Source organism: Phalacrocorax aristotelis, chromosome 8 (genome assembly GCF_949628215.1).
Source record: "Phalacrocorax aristotelis chromosome 8, bGulAri2.1, whole genome shotgun sequence".
NCBI classification, from domain to species: domain Eukaryota; kingdom Metazoa; phylum Chordata; class Aves; order Suliformes; family Phalacrocoracidae; genus Phalacrocorax; species Phalacrocorax aristotelis.
This window is the reverse complement of record NC_134283.1, coordinates 12,035,492-12,058,122: the sequence shown is the minus strand read 5'-3', so window position 1 is coordinate 12,058,122 and position 22,631 is coordinate 12,035,492. Positions and strand designations below refer to the sequence as shown.

At 43.8% G+C, this 22,631-nt stretch overlaps 2 protein-coding genes across 4 annotated transcripts in view; one reads left to right on the top strand and one right to left on the bottom strand.

Moving 5' to 3' along the window:
* Nucleotides 1–5,735: 5,735 nt before the first annotated feature.
* Nucleotides 5,736–12,839, top strand: CEBPG (CCAAT enhancer binding protein gamma). 2 transcript variants are annotated; one of them, XM_075101404.1, is made up of 2 exons: nucleotides 5,736–5,882; nucleotides 10,694–12,839. In XM_075101404.1, the coding sequence occupies exon 2, from the start codon at nucleotides 10,804–10,806 to the stop codon at nucleotides 11,254–11,256; it is 453 nt and encodes a 150-aa protein (XP_074957505.1). In that variant the 5' UTR covers nucleotides 5,736–5,882; nucleotides 10,694–10,803; the 3' UTR covers nucleotides 11,257–12,839. The 2 variants fall into 2 exon arrangements, with proteins under 2 accessions (XP_074957505.1, XP_074957507.1); XM_075101406.1 differs by lacking the exon at nucleotides 5,736–5,882 and adding an exon at nucleotides 5,964–6,109.
* Nucleotides 12,840–16,416: 3,577 nt separating this feature from the next.
* Nucleotides 16,417–22,631, bottom strand: part of PEPD (peptidase D) — a 144,043-nt gene continuing 137,828 nt past the window's right edge. For both annotated transcript variants that reach the window (XM_075101399.1, XM_075101400.1), the window contains one exon: nucleotides 16,417–17,108. In XM_075101399.1, the coding sequence (XP_074957500.1) occupies nucleotides 16,959–17,108 (150 nt within the window). In that variant the 3' untranslated portion in view covers nucleotides 16,417–16,958. The remainder of the gene's footprint in view (nucleotides 17,109–22,631) is intronic.

The following is a 22,631-nucleotide window of genomic DNA, read 5'->3' as shown; positions in this document are numbered from 1 at the left end:
TATGCCTCTCCAATTTGCTTTTTTGGAAGGGTTTTTATTTTAGGCTTCTGTTCTGAAGAACCATTTTGAAGTCTGGATAAAATTAATCCCTAAAACTATTTACTCTTCTTGATATCACATGAATAAGGTAAAGTTCTTCACTAGAGTATACCCCGTGACAAATAATGCCCTAGTAATTTTGGGTGGGGATTTTCATGCGGTGACTGATGATGCCTTGGAGAAGAGCCATGGCGCTGTGCATTCAGAAGCTAAGCTATCTAAATCCTTGCAGACCTCATTTATGCTTTTGGGAATATAGGACAGGTGTGGCAGTTACTAAACCTGGATACTTGAGAATTCACCTCTTATTCCCAGGTGTGAGCCATTAATTCTCGCTCAGACTTGTTCAGTTCTAACAAGTCTCTTTTGAACCAGATTTTATATGTGCACATATACACACACAACACACAGCATTTTCCTTTCAAGCCATTTATCTACTTTGTTTTTACTCATCATTAGCTATGCAGCCTTACCTGACCTAACATTTTACGTAGACATGGCAGCAAACCCCAGTATTGATCAGTGACAGTCTACAAATCCCTGTCACATTCTGTAGATACCAGAAGACTTGCAGTTTGCATTGTTTACTACAATTACTGAAGAAGTTCAGGTAAAACTCAAGCCAAGCCCCAGTGAAATTTACAACAATGGCTATTCCAATTTTAATTGGATCACTAGACATCAGAGCGAAGCCAGAGAACACTCAAATACAAACATAAGTTGTTAAAAACTGTAAAATCCTGTAAAAAACTGTAAAGAAAGGTGGCGCTCCTTCTTTTTGTTAGATACTCTTCCAGAAATCTGAACACTTTGAGGTATTGTGACACACTTGGAGCTTCCTCCCAGACCAGGCATTCTTCAGGGACACACTTGATGTTTTCAAACTCAAATACCTACAATAAAACTTCTAATTCCATATTCTGATATTTCTATAGAAGGTCACTGATAGTAACCCCAGCTGCTTCGCTTGCATCAAAGGGACTTGTGGCTACTGAACACTAATGAATATCTGGTCATCTTTATTTACTTAAAATACATTGGCCACCTTCTAGGCAGTCCTCTGGAATGCTGTGAAGAGAGGGATGCTGTAGTTATATGTTAAATTTAAACAAACCACACATTTTTGTGACAGTATTTTTATGTGCAGAGAACTGTCACAAGACAACAAAGGATTACTCAGGGTAATGAGATGGCCTTCTACTTCCAAATCCCTCAAGAGGCCACTGCCGTAGTGGTACCCGTCTCAGATCAAAGTACCATCCTGTGAAATGAAACATCAGTATTGGAGAACCTGAGCGGGTTTGGCTTGAAGCACAAATTCCTGACAGCATGAGGAATAAGCATAGGCTGGGCAAGAGTTTCACTAAAAAATAAATTTATCATCAAGTATTTTGCAGCTATGAAAGAGAAGCATCTGGTATGTGGCTGTTAAAGAATCCAGCCTACTAACCAGAATAACATACGAAAAAGTGAAACTTGCGAAAATGAGCACAGCTTCACCTATGGAGCTGGCTAATTCTAAAAATGCTAGCTAAAAGTTTCTGATTAAAAAGTTTATCTTCCTGATAAAGGCATGAAATGAAAATATAGCAATTAAGGAATTAAATCTCAGGACAAAACTAATGCAGATTCTACCTAGGTGAAACCAGTCCCTCAGGCATGAAGTGTCAATCCCCCACTTAAAACTGTAGAGGAAGTGGGAACAGCTGTACCTGGAGAGAAGTGTGGCTACAAAAGTGACAGCCTGGATTTCTAGTAAAAGCTATCATCAATATATTAGTTTTCTCAGATACTGTAAGATTTCTGTGTTAGCCTGATTAATTTTGCTATCACCCAATAGCCTGCTGAAGATGTAGGGGAAGGAACATCTTTCCCCTCAATTTTTCCCCATACTCCTCCATTTGAGAAACATTCCCTTTATTCTGCCCATGTGATTGAGTAATCTCTTTTCAGAAACCAGTATGAGTAACTCTAGATATCTGGATAACTAATATTTTGATAACTGCAAATAAGGGAAGTAGTACTGGAAGATGCAGGACTAGAACTGCAAATACTTAGTGGCAAGACGACTTCGCTGCATGGAGAAAAAGAACAAAGGCATTGGATTTTTCCTGTAAATGAACTCCAGGCAGTGTTACAGTAAAATGGATGTTTGCTATTAGAACAGAATGGCTCCTTTCTTTACTTAGTATTTTCTAGAACAAAAGCGCTGCAACTTTCCAAGGCTATAGTGAGTCAGTGCTAGAATTAGAAGTACAATCCTGAAATAGCGGTCACCACTAAGCAATGTTTCCTCTCCTTTCTTTTCACCTGTTTAAAAGGGCTACCTCTGACAAATAATCTATTAATAGACAAGTTTCTATTATTTACATTATAAAATTGGATTTAAAAAAACACTCAGAAATTCTATACTTAACAAGTATAAGCTTTTCCGAACAAATGGACAGAGGTATTAATGATGCTTTGTCTTCCAGAATTTTATTTTTCTGAAATATAGCCAGCTTCCTGAGAAATGAAACTGAGCAATCCTTCTGCTTTCTGAAGCTTTTATAACCTCAGCTATGCAAAATTTAGATTTCTAGCAATAGGATTTTGGTCTTGGTGCACGTCAGTCCTGAATGCAAAAAGTAATTCTTGTAATACCAAAACGCAAGAGCTGTTAAGAGAAGGTAGGTTTGCAATAATAAGATTAGGGGAAACCTGTATTACAGATTTTGTGTTTCTGGGATATTCCTGAATGAATGTCATCTGCTTGGTGATCATAGGAATGCAATCATATTCAGAAAGTTCTTCTATGCAGTTTTGAACAAATCTAGTTTGAGAGCAATAGGGGTAGCAGTTACCAAGAAAAGCTTTTATTTTGTTATAATTCAGTGCATTTGCCCTCAAATACATTAACACACTGTACATCACAGCCTGGAATGCTGTGTTTTTACCTAAGGGGCCTATTTATTTCCACCTGTAAAAAATATATACAAATACATTAATTTTCCTCTCTTCTAAATCACTGGAAAGGAAATAACTGACTTCTAATCTAGAAGAATTCAAAGGCACAGATGTTAGCCCAGAGGGAAAAAATACACAGTAGCATCATGTGTGAAAAGTAAACCGTTAACAGAAATGTGCAAGCCTCAAGTAAAAAATCCAGTGAAGGCTTTTCCATGAGGGAAATGGAGGCAAAGGACCGAATGCTTACAGAAAAAAATATTTTTTTGAAGTGTAGGTTCTAGTCCAGGGTGTTTATATGGTTCTTATTTTAGGACAAAGCAATAATGGCCCATGAAGACAGGGGTAACATGCATAAACACTGGAATCAGACACCAGAAATTATTCAAACAGTGAAAAAATAGTTTTCATACTGTAAGTGGAAGGCTGCAGAGAGCTTCTTAAATGTTTCTGTAAGTGTTAAGGGAACATATTGAGCGGGTAATAAACAGGGACATTTACCCCAGCAGGCTCCTCTCCCCTTTACACCTTCTGCCTCCAGTTCCTACAGTTTCTATTTCCTCAGCTGCCTTTCTGCCTCTAACTGGGATTTGTTGTGGATTACTTGAAGATGCTGAATACCTGTGTAATTTTTTTCAAGGACTACAGTCTTTAAAAAATCATGAGACTGGATTACGCACATGAAAATAAGGTATTACTACATTATTATCTATAGTGATATAGGTAGGCTGTTGCTATAGGAACACATCCAGAATCAGAGTGAAAAGGGCTCCATCCCAGCAGGGACCAGTCTGCTTGCAACTCTCGACTACAGAGCTACTGTACAGCTCGCGCAACTTGTAAATAAGCAGGTAAAGTGTGTATTTCAACACCACACCTCAAGAGCAGTTGCCCGTGTATTTCTGCAATTACTTTTTAGACTGCTTCCATCATATTCTATTTTTACTGTAACGCTGCAGGAAAAAAAATATCCTGCAAACACCAAAGTACACTGTGTGATGGCTTTCCTGTAATAGGATACAATGCCAACCAAGCGCTGGAGCGCCTTACGTGCATGGAATTTTGAGTGAGCTTTAATGTTTAAAATAATCAGACTCCCTGAGAATAAGATGGTGTATGTTTTATTTTCTTCAGCTTTCTTTGATGAGGATTAATGAATGAATGGTCATAAAGTGCTCTAAAATCCTAGGAAAGCACTCTAAGAGCACACACTTAACTATTCTGAGCAAAGGATAATGTTTAATGCTTACCTGGAATTTCACTCTAGCTATAGAGGGATGAGTCATTGTCACAGAAAATGTAACAGTTTCAACTGAGAAACAAAAACATTAGAGATGTTAAAGCAAATACTTGATGACTGACAAGGAAAAGTATCTTCGTGGTAATGAGCCGAGTAAAACTGTTTGCCCAGACTAATCCTCAGAATTCTTCTGCAAATGTGGTTTATTTTCCACAGGACTTTATAAAAACAACAAAACCTCCTCAAAACATCAGACAGACATAAAAATGGCAAATACAAATAATTATATCTACATTACTGAGCTCTGCAACTGTGTTGACAAATCTGATTCTTCACACTTCTTTTGCAGACATGTTTCCCAAGTAGGTCTATATGCTAAACGGGAGTAGCATGAAGATTGGTACTTTTTCTTTCTGCATTTAAACAAAATCTACTTTTCCCACACTACTGTTTTCACTGTCTGCTTTCCTAAACTTGTTTAAAGCTTACCTTATAAACTGATGATTTTCAGAGCTGCCCACTGCAAATATGCATACCTATGTATTGAAGTATTTCCCATTCGAAGAGCTACAAATACATCCTGCACACGTGCAACTTAAGAGGTGCGAGCATATATACATATATGCTTGCTTAGACAGAACTAAGGTGATATGAACCAAAGTGTCTGGAAAATACTAAGGGCCAAAAATATTATTATCTACAAAAAGCATTTTGTAATAACAAACATATACCAATAAATCGGTGCATAATCTTTCTATGACATTTAGCTCTATGATCTAGATGTTTCCTAATCTGCCAGTGTTTAGCTTTCTTTTTAATATGTTTGAAAATGAAAATTAACTAATCATCTATGAAATTGAGGAATTTACCACAATTTCTGTTGTCAAAAGTTAAAATTTTTATTTTATGTCTTTGACATTCCTCCCACCGTATCTCGCATCCTACAGAGGCGAACCCCGCGGCAGCTGGGCTGCGATGGGAATACACCGCCAGGTGTTAATTCAGCCCAGAACAACTGAGAGATGCCAATCAGCACAGAAACACTGCTTAAACGCCCGTGGGGCGCCGGCCAACTTCGTGCCAGCTACCCGCGGGGACCCACCCAACCGGGCTGGGAGGCGGCCGTGGGGAGACCGGACCGCTCTCCCCCTCACGCGTGGCCGAGGACGAGCTCCGGGCGCGGCCTCCGTGGGGAAGGTATCGGGGAACCACGGGCTCGGCCTCTGCCCTCAGGCTGCGGCAGGCGGGGGCGCGGACCCCGTCCAGCGGTGCCAGCAGGCCGCCCGGCCGAGGCGGTCAGGGGACAGCCGGACAGCCGCCCCGCTCCCCACAGCCCCTCAGGACCCGCCAGTCGAGCCGGGCGCAGCCCCACGGGACTCGCGACATCCCCTCGACAAGAGAAACCACCACAACACGGCCTCCCCTAAAGAGCGCAGGCAGCCTGATTGGCCGCGCCGGCTGCCAATCCGGGCGGCTATTGCATCATCCCGGCGGCCGGCAGGGCGGCGATTGGCGAGGGGGCGGGCAGAGCGGGAGGGTGTCGCAATCGCCACTCGCCCGCACGGCACACTTTAAAGAAAGAGGCTCGGGCCGGGCCTGGCCCCTCCCGCTGCCGCCGCCGCAGCCGCCGCCGCCGCCGCCGCCACCGCCGCCACAGGTAAGCGCGGCCGCGCGGGGGACGGCGGGCCGAGGCGGGGGGACGCGGGGGGCCGGGCCGGCCCTCGCCCGCCTCCCGCCGTATCGCCGCGGGTGCCGCGGCGGGCGCCGCGCATGGAGCGCATGATGCAATCGGCGGGCGGCCCTGGCTGCCCTCCCCTCCCCTTCCCTCCCCCGGTGAAGTCACGGCTTGGCAGCGCCGGGCACCCCCGCGCCCCGCACGGCCGGGTGAGGCGGAGCAGCGGCAGCGCGGCGGCGGGCGGGCGGCCCCCGGGGCGGCGGCCCGCCGGGGCGGGCGGTGGCGCCTCCGCCGCAGGCCTCCCGGGGGGGGGGGGGGAGGGGAGGGGGAGGGGGAGGGGGCGGGTCCGGTTTCAGCGGTGGCTCCGGCGGGCCTCCCCGCCCCGCGGCGCCCCCGAACGCCCCCGATAGCGGGGCCGGGCGGTCGTTACGGCTCGTCCTCCGGCGCCGCCGCGAACGAGTGCGCCTGGGCGGGGGGAAGGTCTGCGAGCGGGGCTTACAGCCCCGCCGGTGCCGGCCGTACCGCTCCCGCGGCGGGCCAGGCCGCAGGGATCCCGGGAGCGGCCCTGGACCGCGACAAAATGCCGTGCATTAACAACCGGTGCTCTGCCTTTCTAGCCTCTCAATGGAAATTTGAGTGTCTTGACAAATCTTACTGGTTCCCAACACATTTTTATAGCTCCAGACGCAACTTTCAAAACAGATCTGTCACAGAGAGATCTACATTGGTTTTAGCTCTGACATCTGGTGGGAAATAGTAGTCATAAAGACAACTCAATACTCCCCTCAGTAATAGTGCCATGCTGGTTGTAACGCCTGTTCAGAAAGTACAAAAATGCATAATCTGAAAAACTTGTGGATGTGAGGAATTAGTTCATCTTTAGAAAAAGCCATCTTCATTACAATTCAAAAGACAGTGTCAAATGGATACCGCCTTGCCTCCTGGCATCTGGGATTGTTTGTGATTCTGTCATCGACGCTGCTAGCCTGCAATTAAAATACATACTTAGACGTTCTGAGCACATGTTTTTAAGTATGTTGGAGCACATTTTTCTTGTAAAGGCGTACGGAAAAATAGATATTCTGAGAAAAACATGGGAAAGTGATGTTGTCAGCTATGGCAACAGATGATAGCTTTGAGCTACCCAGTCCCCAAAAGGTTGTTGCCTACCCTTTAGTATGTGCGAGTAACTGTCAGCTCTTACTAGCTTGCTGTGAGAGTGTGCAGAAAACCACACAGGGGTGCGCCTTCCCACTGTTCAGCAAACCTATGCCTGGAGTTTTGTACAGGGTCATCTGGAGTTAAGAGTCAGGCCCTACAGGGGTGTTCCTGCTGAAGCGAAAGAGCAGGGAGGTCACCTGTTGCTGTTCAGATTGGACTGAGTTTGCATCAGATGAGACAGCTGAGTGAATTTGTACAATAAAGTCATCCTGACTAACGGATCAGAATCAACACAGTCACATCTCAGAAAAGGAGCAGAGAGAAGCACTTTGTAATCTTTGCTGCTAAGTAAAAAAACCCCACTAATTTAACCAACAAATTAAAACACATATTTTGGGTTTTTTTTGCCAAAACAAATATTTGGAAGTTTAATTTTTATTTTTTGTGATATCAAAGATAATAAAGGCTTGATTTGCTTGGGAGTCTCTGGTCCCTGAGGAGCGCTGTCAGTCAGAAACATTTCTCTGACTGAGAAGACACCTCTATTATGCTGTAGTGGGTGGCCAGTTGGTGGCCCAAGGAGACAAGGCAGTTCTAACTGGCCACTGGAAACACTACCATGTGCTGGGTGGAACCAGCCTCGGGCTGTTGCTGAGCTCAAGCTAATGAGCAGCTTTATGGGAACAAGATGCTTGGAAACTTGGCTGGCTCTCTGAGCTCCTGCTGTGCTGGGGCTATCACCCATTCACAGCAAACCAACCTGTTTGCAGAGAGGAGCAGAGCAGCTGTTTGTGTGGCACGGTGTCTGAGAAACAAACTTGGGAGACCCACCTGCCTCCCCACCCTTCTGGCCTCTCCCAGTTACTGTGTCCTTTACCTCACCCTTCCTGAGAGCGCATTTTGTATGTCTCATACTTGCTGCCTTTAAATCTCCTTGCAGTATTCCCTGAAGGATGCCCCACAGCATCTGTTGCTATCCAGGATATCCTTCCGTCTCATTGTTGTGTTGAAGAACTTAAAACTGGTAACAGGGATCCAGCCTCCAAATAACTAGGGGGAAAAATCAGTTTTAGACCTCAACTGTTACCTCTCCTGGGTTATCTGTGATGCAGTACAGTTAGTGCTACTTGCTATGCATAAATATTAGTTGGAGCAGGCCAGGAATCCAGGTGTCATCTCTCCCAGGTAAGAGTTCTGATCATGATGCCAAATAAGACCATGTCTCACTCAAGAAATAGTTATTTGTTACAAAATGGATTAGTTCCAGTGGGAAGGAATCATGGGGAATCTGTTCTAGCAGGGTTGGAACATGTGCTTAAGAGGTGTGACACTGTTGATCTTCTCAGTTGTCAGAGGCAATCTAACAGAGCTGTATAATCTTTGGGGGCCACAGAAATCCTGTATTTAAAATAAAGCTGAGACAAAGCCGGTATATACTCCAGGAGGAGCATAAACTTGCATCTTGACTAAAAATGTGGGCAGTCACACATGCACAGCTACTACAGCTGGCTCTGTCAGTCTGATATTTGCGCATAGTGACATCTTGTTAGCTGTATATTCAGTTTAACTGCTGAACCAAACTGCTTATTCAGCCAGAATCTGAGACCTAAATGTGGTTTGCAAAAGTTCCTTTAAGAGCTGAAATCAGGAAAATACTAAATACAAAGGTTAGGCATGTATGTATATAGATTTAGCTATACAGATGTCAAAAAGAGTCTTTCTGCCCTGAAATATGGAAACGAAAAGATTTCTTAATAGGAGGGATGTGGGTGTACTCGCATATCTTCTTCACTTGTTTTAAGTGAGAAGATTTCTTAGTGACAGAGGATGTTAATTTTGAATAACATTTAATGCAAACTTAATAGGCTTTTCTGTGAATTTTACCAAACCACACTCTGCAACTGCATCTTCTTCTGGCTCCCTCATTATGGAAGAAAATTTGCAATTGATCTAGACAGTAGAATTTTAACCTTTTTAATGATACCCTAGCAGAAGGTAGAACAGCAACTCAGGCTGCTGAAAGAAACAAACAAGCAAGCAAGAACAGTAAACAGCTGATGAACCCGTGAGTTTGGCATGACCAGTGACGTGCAGCAGCTCATTTACAAACATCTCACCACATTCTCTCATCAGCTAGACATAGGAGTACAGTCATCCATCTCTTGAGCTGTTACTGATGCAAGCCATAATCCCTGGGTTGGATGCTGCTGATACTGGGTGGTTAGCATTGCCCACCAATAACTTCAGGTGCTTGCTTTCCCAGCGGGTCCTCTTGAGGATGGGCAGGATGTTGAACCCTGGTCATATGATACTGCATGTAGGTGTGTGACAGAGCATAGGGCTGCACCGTTGCAGTGCAATCTGATCTTGGAGTAGGATTGTTTTACACCAGTTAGATACTTTTCTTTAACATGACAAGAAATCAACACTTGTTTGACTGATCACTGAGTACTTTTCACTGGAGCCACAGGTAGGCGTTTCAGGAACTTAGAAAACCCTATTGTGCCTCCCACTCTTCTCTCCCAGATTTCTCTCCCCGACATTTAGGAGGTCATCCTGTGAGATGGGAATAGAAGGGGAGCAGCTGTTAGCTTTGCCAGGGCCACATCCGTGTCCATGTCCCTGCAGCAGCTACGGTAGAGTCCTCCTTGATGTGACCAGTAGGGTCAGGAGGAGGCTGACCTCGGCAGCGGGAGAGCGTGAGTCTCATGAGAGGGTGTCCTGCTCATCAGGCCTGTTTGTCTGCTGGAAAGGAGAGTGGACAATGACCAGAGCAGGAGCTACAGCAGGGGAATGTGTTTTGTGGATGAGTCAGCTGTGGCTGCTGTCTTCCTATGGGTTACTACAGTCCCATCTTTGACACATAGTGATTCTCACACTGCCATCGCTGTGTGTTCCTGTCTCACCTGCTTGTCAGCAGTACTGCTGCAGACTTAGCTTATTGAAAGGGTTCCTTTATAATGTCACTCAGTCACAGCTTTTGCAGCACACTACGTTTTCCATAGATTATTTTTTTTCTAATCACTGCTAGTGAGACCTTAAAACAGTCATCAGTTTGGACATTATCTTCAAAAGCAAGTGCTGTAAGATGATTGAGGAAAGGTGGACAGTCTGAACGCTCTCATTCCACAGAAAAGAGACCAGGGAGGAATTTGTCTGTGCAGACACCCAGAGGGATGATCCGAAGAGGACAAGGCTCAAGTACTCCTGTTGGTCAAGAGTCAGGCTGTTAATAGGTTTAAGCTGCAGAAGGAAAACTCCAGTCTGAGAACTAAGAAAATTATATAACTGGAGGAAAAGTTAGACAGTGGAACCTGTTGCCAAGACAGAGGTTGTGAAACTGGAGATATTAAAGGCTAGGCTAGACACCCATCCATCAGGGATGGCTTTGGAATAACTGAGTAAAGCCAGTGAACAATACAAACAGCTTGACTAGATGACCCAGTAACAGTCCCTTCCAATCCAAATACGTTCGAGAGGCTTCTGGAATGTAGCTGGCAACTTGTCCGCTTCCAACACAGTTGTGATGTATTACTGCCAGATGTACCATCAGTACCCTATGCTATAAAACCGGTGATATACAAGATTGTAGCTAAAGCCAGCACCTTTAATAGCATTTTTTTTCCTACTAGGCTCACCTTGCCCTTAATCCATGTGAAGACCTGCTGGAAACACCTTCTAGAAAAATAACAGTTTTCAGTCTCCTAATAAATTCTGTTGTGTCCAAGAAGAGCCTGTCCAAATGAGCAAGACATCCCAACAGAACACCGCTACAGATGCGAATGGAGTAAGCGTGATTCACACCCAAGCACACACCAGTGGTTTGCAGCAGGTTCCCCAGCTGGTGCCCATCAGTCCTGGTGGCGGAGGCAAAGCTGTGCCTCCAAGCAAACAGGGAAAGAAAAATTCCTTTGTGGATAGAAACAGTGATGAGTATCGTCAGCGCAGAGAAAGAAACAACATGGCAGTGAAGAAGAGCCGGTTAAAAAGCAAGCAGAAAGCCCAAGACACGCTGCAGAGAGTCAACCAGCTCAAAGAAGAAAATGAACGTTTAGAGGCAAAAATTAAGCTCCTGACCAAGGAGCTGAGTGTACTGAAAGACTTGTTCCTTGAGCATGCGCACAATCTTGCAGACAATGTGCAACCTGTTGTCACTGAAACCACCACCACAAATCCAGAAAACAATGGACAGTAGACACTGTTGCAACCTTATGAAATGAACTCTCGAGGTGCACCTTGTCTGCAACACCCATGCAGTAACCAAGCAAAAACTCTGTTCTTTTAACCATCATTTTGTGGAGATTCTCTTCTTTCTAGGTTTAACACTGAAGATTTGATACAATTAAACCAGAAACCGCTTAGGGTGTTTGTTTTAAATATTTCTCTCCTCTAAAAGATGTATCTAATAAGTGCAGATCTAAATTCATAGTCAACAAGGAGCTTAGTATTAGGGAAATAACATTTTCACAGAAATGTTCCTTTACCTTCTTACAGTTTGTGTGACGGGAGGAATCCAGCAGGACTGTTCACTGTAGTATCAGAAACTCATAATTGGATAAAGTGTCTTTTAGATACCGTTAAGTGTATTTAAGTCCTTTGTTTTCTCCATAACATATTACAAAACTGCAAAGGCTTTGGAGGGTGTCTGCTTTCCTGTTTGGTGGACTACTTTAAAACTGTAGAGCAGCAAGTCCTATAAAGCACTGCTTAGGTCTTTCCTGTCCAGTTATAGTTAATGGGGAGGGTGTAGTAATAGTGAGCTGATGTTTTCTAGAAAAATAGCAATCTACGATGACGATATATACAGGCACTTGGCTTCCACATGGCAAGTGAGTCTGAGGCACCATGTACAAGAGGAAAAGCAGCACACTGACAAAACCTTTTAAGCCTGTGTTGTCATTGCTCACATAGTGACTGGGGCCTTAAGAGAACAAGATTTTGGTTTTCAGAAAATGTCAAAATGCTACCAAAAAACTGCTCTGCAAAACCACATTCTTGCTGGGGTGCAGGTACCAGGGAGAACAAAATGTGTAGCTTGGCTAAGCAACGAGAGGGGTAAGAAAGCATCTGTTCAGCCAGAATGTATGTGTCACTGCTCATTGACATTCATCTCCATTTTCATGGCTGTTCAGATTTGCAACCAAGATCCTACAGAAATTCACAGTGATTTTAAAAATAAATGGCCCTAGTTTGAATAACTGATTCAGTGGAATTTCTATAGCCATCATACAGTTGTGTGAAGGAGTATCTTTGGTCTTGTTTTATTTTCATAAAAGTTTTTCTTTAGCAACTTTCTTAATGCTAGTGCTAAGTCTTGGCCATGATCCATAATGCAGTGGTATGTACTATACTGAGGATTTAAACAATAAAAGTAAAGCAGGAACTTTGATGTAACCTTAATTTATTTTCATTTTTAAGTATTTCATTGATGGTATGGTTGTTACATTTAACCTGTGTGTCTGGCTAGTGCATATTACATTGTCTTCATTCGCTTCCTACACTACCTTTTTCCAGATATTATTTTGTAGGATGCTTGTTTGCCTTGTATCTGTACTTAGGAAGAGAACTTGGATATTATCTCTATGAAGATGCTGTTAGATATTGAAACCATGAAAAGTTCTTTTTGAATTTAAACTTTTAATACATGCAGAAAACTTTTATGGATTGTTTTGGGTTATGGTAGTCTTTTTACAAAGATATGGGGTTTTTTTGGTTCCAGTTGCAGCTTAAGTAGGTAGGGTTGACATATCAGTACCTAATAAAAACCTTTTTCTTCTAGTGCTGGCCTCATTTTTCCTGTCACTTTACTATTTCCCTCAAATGCAGAGGTGCCCACCTGAAGCAGCTATCTTTGAGAGATCAGTGCAACAGTCTCTATTTCTGTCTTCCACTCAGGTTTTTACTCAACAGAAAGAATCAGAAACTCATTACAGTTTTGACTGAATTCCTGCTTTAACAAAAAATAAATAATAAACAAAAATTAAGACTGAAAATGCACTGTAATTAAAGGAGTGGAGGGGAACTGAACCCCAAAATGTACAAGGAAAAAGAAGGCCTGAAAGCATCTCATTGGTTACCTGTGCACCTACTCTGGTTCCAAAGGCAGGAGCTAGTCTCTTTCCTGCTTGTCTGCTCTGTGAACTGGGGCTATGTGGCCCCGTGGTCCTGCAGTTGGTTTGGCAGGTCCTCCCTAATAATTGGAACAGGGGCGCCAAATCTGGTATTTGTTTCTGATTTTGGTGAAAATTATTTCTTAAATCTCTTTGAGGGGGAGTAATATTCTTCCTGATGCTCTGGAGGGTGACTTCTCCAGCTGTTACTCCTGACAGCTCTGATTCCACTTCCTTCTTGTTTAAAACAAAACCACTGAGTTATGAATAGTCATTTGCTTGCACAAAGACATTGCTGGCTTAGCAGTCTCCACACTTGCTTTGTTTGCTAGGGAAGTACGTAGGCTGTGTGCAGCACACCACTTTAATATGTGAAGCCATGGACTCAAGATTATAACAAATTATTATTTTAAATCTACCCTCAGTGAGAGTTTGGTTGTAAGAAAGGTGTTAGTCTACTATTCTGTGCCCCCGCCTGCCAAAATAGCTGTCTCGGAGGTGAGGCTTTCCCTCTCTTTTCCCCAAGGTGGAGCAGCCCAGGCTGCGTGACAGCAAAATGCTTCAGTGTTACCCCTCCACTGCAAGGCCCAGGAGAACACCCTAGGTGACTGGGAGGATTCTCTCTTCTTCCTAAAGAAAGGCCAGAATACATACACATCTACACAAGAAAATTTCAGTGTAGGCCTATAAAAATTATGGTTTTCCTTTTATCGCATTTTTCTTAACAACAGCTATAGTCTGTGACAGAATACAGTGCCTGTCACTACAAGAAGGAGCGTTACAGCGCTATACGTTTCACCAGGAAACCTTACACCCGTGTCCTCTCTGTACCACTAGGAGACTGGGTCTACGCTAGCCTCCACAAGCACTAGGAGGCTCTACCACTTTAACTATAGCATGTAGCTGCAGCAGCGTTAACTGGCAAGGCAGATAAATCCAGAATGCATCTGACCCCAGGGAGCTGAAACAATTTAAATATACCAGTTCAGAAGTGCTTGGACTTTCTAAACACACAAACTTGCTCAACATAACACACTCTCTTATTTTGGTGCCACTCTATTCGAGTCTGCACCAATGGGAAAAGGCACTTGGGAAAATGGGATAGCTAACAGCCTAAAATATCCCAATATAGACAAAAAGAAAGTTTGCTGTAACCTGTATTTACCTCTCCACTAATACATTTTAAGGGTATGAAATACCACTTTCCCTTTTTTAAAGGGCTTACTTCCCCCCCCCCTTTTTTTTTTGGAAAAAAGTTCTAATTCACCTTTTGCTTCAGTAGATAAAAATCATCATAATTACAGAACAGACTTCTGGAAGGAAGGATGAAGTTTACATTCACCAAGTTCATGGGCCTGATTCTGAAGGAAAACGGGAGATGTTGCACTATCCCAGACTGAAATGCATCCACATCTTGGGCAAGCAAAACAACAGAGAAGCCAGTTACGTGAGCGAGTGCTTTCCCCACAGAACTTACAGTAGGGTTTGTTCACTGGTACATGTCGAAGCAGAACCAGTTCTGCCTCCTGCAGCACACCAGATTGCTCGACCTGTTCTGCAGCAGCAGAGCCCAAGATTTGCCAAGATTAATCACAGGCAGGGAAAGGCCTATTAAGTAGACTGGGGTTACAGCTTAGTTGAAAAACTTCCAACTTTTTTTGAAAATCTGGGAAGTGTTACTTTAAAATAGTAACTGCTATTGAACCCAAGTAACAGCAGGTTTCGAAGTGCCCAAAGCAGTGAGGGATCCCGTGGGTGTGTTCACAGCATGCCACAGGAAAGTGCTTGGATGTGGAGGGAACAAGGCTGAGGCCACGAGCACCATCCTGCATTGGAAAAACCTCACGAGTTTTAGAGGGAGACGAGTCCAGAGCAGTGCCAGTATAGTTTCTGTGTTCTCATATCTGCAAAGCCTGATGTTGTCTGCACAAGTACTACATTTCAGAGGTACAGACTTGCAGTTACCACAGAAGGAAGCATTAGTGCAGTTGCACATACAAACTGATGCTCTCACACCCTCCCCTCCTCGCCCCTTCCCCTTTGCAGTCAAGACCTCTTGCACTTACCTCTTACAAAGCAACACCAACCTTTAAAAAAAATGTATGTAGGCTCATATGTTAATAAAGTGACATTAAACGTAAGGAATAAAGTCCCCATGACTATTTCACAATGTGTTTCTTTAGTCTCCAACACAGAGTTTCCTATTTAGCAATGGGTCACCAAGCTGTTACGAATAAAGAGCAGGTTCTTGTCACACAACTCAACCCAATTAGCAAAAAAAGCTCTCTGTAGAGCAATGCATTTGACAAATTTTTTTAAGGACATTATTTCAGATCTAAATCCAGTCCCAGGTGGGGCGCACAAAGACAGCAACACAGTAGTTTTTGATGCTGTCCAAGGCCACGTTGTGTTGTACGCCCCATGTAAGACAGGCGCTTGCAGGCACCCAGAAACTCAGTTGGTCCCACTGCCTGTGTGCCAGCTCCAGGATGTGAGCAACAGAACTGAGAGGCTGCAATGATCAAGTCAGCCGATCCTTTCACAGTGGGAAAATCCTAATCTGGTGAGCAGTAAGACCCAGAAAGGCCCTGACATCCTGCTGTGACTTCAGCTCCCCTGACACAGCAGAGGGATGTTCTGCAGTGGCTTTGCAGTCAAACTGTGCAACAGAGCCTGAAGAGTGAACACGAGTTTTCATGTGTTCATAAAGTGAGCAAGATTATTTTTTATGTAGTTACAGCAACTAGTGCTATTTTATGATGAAAGAAATGTATTTATTTTCCTGCAGGCTGATGAACACTTACAGTAAGAAAGGCTTCTCTGGGTAATTTAAATTTTGCATGAATGGAAAATAATTTTATGATCATTATTAATATGTTTGTGGTGTATCCAAATAAAACGTACATGATTTCATTCTGAACACTGGACAGTGAAAAATAACTCTTATCATTCTGCACAGCATATGCTGCTGAATGACCTTGAGCCCTACAGCAAAGACACTCCCTTCTTGTAATTTCTAAGGCTCATGAACATCACAGCAATCTATGCTTTTAAGGATCAAACAGATGTACAAATCTAATAAGCATCAGGCTGTGTGTGAAGGATCAGTACACTCACTACCCAGAGCAGAAAAAGCTGGCTAACGAAGGGTCAAAGTATCCAGAGCACAAATTGGTAGAAAGGTCAGATAAAGAAGCAGAAATGGGAACAGGAGAGCATAATGATCAAAAAGTTGTGAGCATAAATGATGCCAAGGATTAATTTTAATAAAAATTTGATTCTGCTTACTCCATTGACACTGCAATAAGATCTGTAAGAAAAATATTAGCATCATTATGTCCACCGAGAACAGCTGATTTTTTTCTTGTGTTTTTTTGCAGTACTTGTGATAAAGATTAAAAAGAGGACTAGATTGTTGTAATCGCTGACAGCATTCAGATAATCCATTTCACATTTTAAGAAGTCCCAATCATCAAAATTCAGTCTTAATTGCAAGATAAGTCTAAGCTGACATTTGACAAAAGTATAACCCCCACTGATAATGCAGCAGGGTTATTCAGGTGGCACTTGGTAATGTAAACTGCTGATTGCAAGCAGTAGCATTTGAGTTACCTGGATATAAAGTGCTAAAGCCACCTACCTTCATTTTTAATGAATGAATCATTCCAGCTAATAGTCTACCTGCCTCTCTTGCTGTTAAGAATTGGATGCATTTTATTTTATATGCTGCACCATTAAATCAGAATGGTGACTGATCAGTGTGAGACAGTAAGAACCATCCTGAAGTTTACTGTTTTTGGCTGGGGAGGCAGTCAAATGACTTGGCACTGCTTTGGCCTTCTGCCATGAAAGCCTCTATTTCTTCAACAGTACGTGGGACGCATGTTAGCAGCTCCATTCCACTGGCTGTCACTGCGATGTCGTCCTCGATCCGGACCTGTTACAGAGAACACGTGGTTATCAAGGTATTCCAGCTGGGGATTAGAAACACATCAGGCAGTGACAGCGGCGAGAGCACAAGGCACGTTTCAGTCTGTGGTGTTGATGCAACACCAGGCAGCAACATACTGCAAGCACTGGAATTGCCCATCACTACCAGCACTGTGGTAGGGTGTGTAGGGTCCAGTCCTCCTTGGGTCACCGGCCCCTTCCACCCTCCTGGGACCTCCATGGTGACCCCCGCAGAGCAGCCCCGCAGGAGGTGGTGGCCCCACAGGTGACTCAGGTGGTGCTGCTGCTACGTCAGGTGCACCAGGGACAGGCTGAGTGAGATGCTGCATCGGTAAACTCATGCTGTGTAACTACATGGGGCCAATAAATCTCAACCCGACATCAGGAGCAGCAAAAGGAACATTTCCTGAGTTTGCCTCCAGCCTTGCTAGCGCATACCTTGCTAGGGACAGGTACGACAGAAGTGCCTCCTGATGCCCAAAGTGCCTGTTCTCGAAGAGGTCCTGTTGCTGAGCTGCAGATAGCTGCTCTTTGCACTTCAACATCACATTCTCTTTTTCTCTGAACACAATAAACTTTCAAAGGAGGAACTACAGCACAAAATAGCTCATAGCTGATACTCAAAACATTGAAATTTGAGCTGATGAGAAAGTCCTAAGCAGGTCAGACATTCCTTTTAAAATACAGTCACTACATTTCAAATCATGCAAGGAAAAAGTGGATCCTCTCAGTTCTGCAGTTCTTGTTCTGTTAAAATGAAAAGTATGCTCCATTTCTGTTTGACTCTAATCTCTTCTTACCAGTAAATTTGCCTACACAGTCATTTCCCGTTATCTTATCAGAAAAAATGTTAGTAAGTCACTAAGCTGCAATAAAAGCAATTTTAGTAAGGTGTAAATCCCAGAGAACACAAACTCTGGGGACTCCCACCTTACAGTTGCTTTAATAGTTTCTGACCTCCTGACATTTTCAACTAAAAATAAAGCTGGTTAACATTTGTACTTCTGATTGCAAAATAATCCATTTGTTCAAACAAAATGAGTCATCCAGTCCTTATTAAACTGTTTAATGATGTCTTTGCCAGATTATTTCTTTTACTTGGTATCAAGTGAAGTGTATTATAAAGCAGAATTAAATAAACAAACTCCATTGAGTTCACACATTTGATTTGGACAGCTGTAAATTTGAAAGCCGCGAGGCTCTGCACACTTGGTGTGCCTGAAAGGCTGGTACCTTGCTGCAAAAGAGGAAACCAGCAACACATTGAATGACTCTATGCACTTGAACAGATTTTACCAGGGTGGGTTTTTTAATTCGTTGCTTCAAATTTGGCCAGCTGAGCAAAAAATAACCCAAGGAATCAGCAAGACAGTTGCATTGCATCTGAAGGTGAATGGTGCCCTCTGCCTTGCAGCAGCTCCCAGCATCTGTCCTGCTGGGTCTTGGGCCTGGGTACAGCCTGCCTGGGCGGACCAGCCCCTGCCAAAAACCTGCTGGTACCACGCGAGCCCTGCAAAAGTGCCAGAATCCAGGGACAGATCTGATGATGTGGTAAAAGCCAAAGCATCATGTTGGCAAGCCCACCAGTGTAAACGGAGTTGGGCACAGTGTTGATGTGGAAAGTAAAAATGTTAGTGCAAAAGTAGGTCTGAGCAGAGGTGAGGCCAACCAAAGCTACAGCCGACTCTGCCTATGGAGAGAGCCTCTTCCTGAGCACTGCCGGCTTCACAAACCTTCACCTGCTTGAACTGAAATTCCCCAGTGTATCTGCTAGAGAGATGTATCAGTCACAATTCATCTGCTTAACCAGCAAGATTAGCAAAAAAAGAAAAAAATTGTTGGTGTTTTCCAGTTCAGTGTTTCATGCCTTCACCAATACCTCAGCACTCTTCGAGAGGATGGACTGACTTGAACACAGAGCAGATGAAAGCCAGGCTAAGAGGGAGGGGGAAGAACAAGTGGGACCAGGTATCTGTCAATGCTGTGCCCTATCTAGGCCACAAGAGAAAATCAGGATGAGGAAGAAGCTGGAAAATGGAGTTAAAGTGATGAAAGGAGCTGGGGAAGGAAGATACAGTGAGGTGAGACAGGATTGACAAATAATGGACAAAGAGAGATTTGGCTAAGGAGTCCAGGAGGGAGATCCTGGTGGAGGTGAGAAGCAAGACACCCCAAATGCAGAGAGCACAGGGGGGTGCTGGAGCCACCTAAGCCTGGGAACTGAGAGTTACTGAATGGGGGAGGATAGGGAAACCCATCAGTTTGGAACGCCACACACAGCAACTCATTGTATAGGAGGAACATTGTTAGGAGATCATATAATCAATCCACAGCTGTGGATTGCCATAAAAAGTGGGAGAGCCAGCACCACCCTGCTCACCATCAGCAACTCCAAATGGTCTTTGGGATATAGCTGGAGGCACACAGACCCACTGCTCCCATGGGGCCTCGCCCATCACTCCTAGGAAAGCTCCAGCTCTTTCTCTAGGATCTAACCATTTCTCTGCCTGGATGAATGTCACCCAAAATGGGTGCTTGCTGTAACAGAGAAGACGGACTTCCCACTCTCAGTGCACATTCTTCCTTTGCCTAAAAGCAACACAAGTGCAAAGGAACACGGGTTCTCCGGGGGGGGGGGGGGGGGGGGGGGGGCGGAATTTTTGCATTTGCTCTTTTTCCTTCACACCTTCATGCCTAAACTTCAGTTTAAACTCAGCAGCAGCAAGAAGCAGCTTCAGAGGACCTGCAAAACCTTCCCTCCAGGAGAGCCCAGCATTTGGTCTTGTCTTCTGTCCAAATGGACAAAAGATGCTGGATCTGCCTGGCAGGGATCACTGGCTTGGGATTGCCCTTCCCAGTGGGGGACAATGGTTATGAAACTTGCTCTCAGAGCTGTCCCTGTTTGCAGGCTCTTTGTTCCACAGTGCTGCTTGTTTCAGGGCTACAGAGTGGTTTGGAATCAGACACAGCTTAAAGGAACAGCAAACTGAGGTGTGAGGTTTGCTGCACCAGCAGCTTTCAGGCCACTCTGCAAATACCCCTGGGGAGGGTTTGCTTTTTCGGTGTGAAATGCCATGCTTCAAAAAGCACTCCTGCAAAGGTGAAGTGGCTAGGAACGCCAGGACTGTCCCTAAAATGCCTTTCTGTTATCAAGGGTAGCGGCATGATCTGATTGCACAACTGCCTAACGCCAGCTAGACCATCATGTGGCTCGACTCAATGGACCCAACTCTGTCCCAAAGCAGGGCTGTGCGGGCATAGCCAAGGACAGCATAGGAGATAAATACCAGGGCTGCTGTCAACTATATATACAGCCTCGCACTTTGTCCTGACTTACTAATACAGTCACGCTCCCCAGAGCCTCCTGTGTTATCTTCTAAGGGAAGGGGGTTGTAGCACTCATTCATTTCTTTTGGATGATGATATATATAAAAGGCTCTTGAGAATCAAGAAACAATTTTCACCAATTAAATACTCCAGATTTGCATGATGACAGATCCCAGATGTGATTAAAAAAGACCACTGGTCACATATATATTTTTTTCTGTTTTAATCTATTGAGCATTTTTTGGATTATGGCTGTGGAAAGCAGCAATACTATCACTACAAAATCTTAGAGCAGGAGACTCGCCTGGGAAACGATGACAGGATATGGGCCACACATGCTATCCCACAAAGTAAATCAGCACATATGCATCCGTCCGGCTGAAGGATCCACGTGTCTGTTTTTATAGCTGGTATCCACCAGAGGCAAATGCACGTAGCCAAGGGGACTTATTTCAACTCGGTCATCAACTCACCAATAATTTTTAATAGAGCAAACTACCACAAGCAGGGTTCGACTTCTGTATTTCAGGGGGACTGGTTAGAAAATAGAGCTGCTTTTGTGTCAAACCCAGGGATAGGCGGGTACATTGCAGGCCTGGGGAAGGCACTTTAATGTTACCACATTACAGAAAGTGGCAATGCCGAGATGTTCTCTATAGAGGTTAATAGGCTCTGTGCTACACCATGACTCTCTCTCATCCCACGCTGCCAGTCTTCTCTCTTCTTATTCACAAGCAAGACCTCATGTTAGGCACACTTTATTTTAAAGGTCCACATATAAACATGTTATAAAAGAGGATCAAGATTAGTAGGGTCAGGCCATGTATTTTATTAGATCAACTGATACGGCTGGAAAAGCAGCACGCTCTCCCCTTCATCCAGGCTTAAAAAGCAGCAATAAACTATAAGCTAAATACAGGTTAGAAACAACTGCTCTTACTTTAACCTAATTATGTTTATTAGCCAACTTAAGAGAAAAGGGTTAAAGAACATTTATAAGCAACTAGTTGCTGGTTTTGGGTTGCCTACAACTATCAGTTTAAAGAAAGCTGTATATTTATTTATGACAACTGCTTTTCTATGAAAAATCTTTTTAAAAAATGCTGTGTAGCATTATTACTGCAGCATAATATGAAATGTTAAAAATCAGATGAGTATAATGTTTATTGCCTAGTAAACTACTTCATTCCCCGACACACATTCACTATAAACCCAGAAACAGAGCTCAACCTTCTGAAAAATAAAAATCAGGACAGAGACAACTGCGTGGCTCTGTGAACCAAAGAAGCAATTAAATATCCTGCTTTTTATTTGCTTTAACATCTGTTCCTGAGTAAGGGAAGTAGTATTGTTTTGAAAAATATTATAATATTAGTGGACCCTCAAGGTCCTGGGCTTTGTAAACCTATTTGACTTTTAAATGAGAAAAACCTACAAATGAAAGAGAGTAATGTATTTAACATTTAGCTGTCTTTCAGCATTTTCTCTAAGTTGCATAGAGTTTTCACATATTAAGTCTAGTGCCAGTTCTACAAATCCTAGGAAAAAAATAAAGCCTGAATGGAGCATGAATATTTAAGGCCAAAATAAGATTGAATGGTTTTACTGGGTCTTTGAGAAAACATCATATGAACCGTATGAATTAGTAATCAGCTTATGCAGAACGGAAATGTCAAACCCTAAAAGGCAGCATTTGGAGTCAGTATTTCCCCTCTCCTGAGGAATCAGCTGCTTTTCCTGAGCAATATATACAACTGTATACACATACCTCTGTTTGCACATCTATGTTTATTTATGAGAGCGGTGTGGGCAGAGTCCAGGCAGAGCAGAGGTGGCCTGGGATGGGCACTGCGCCAGCACCCGATGGCAGCCCTTGCCCCACAGAATTTATGACCTCGGTAAATTGGACCTTAGTTTTGCAGATGGAGAGCTAAAGTACATGTGACTGGGTGACTTCCCAAAATTTGCTGAGGAAGCTTGTGAAGGACTGAACTCAACAGCTGTCAAGTGAAGAGTTTAGGGCTCAGACAGGGCAGCCCGTGCTCTCAGAAGCAGGTTCCCTAGCAAAACTTCTTGCTTCCCTCCAGAAGGATCTGTATTTGACCCAGAACAGCTCTTGTTTGGTAAAAGTCCAGATTACAAGGTCCCCTGAACAGCAGTAACAGCCATGAAGCCTGGGTGT

Coding starts and splice junctions, on each gene's coding strand:
- CEBPG (XM_075101404.1), top strand. CDS start 10,804: ATGAGCAAGACATCCCAACAGAACACCGCTACAGATGCGAATGGAGTA.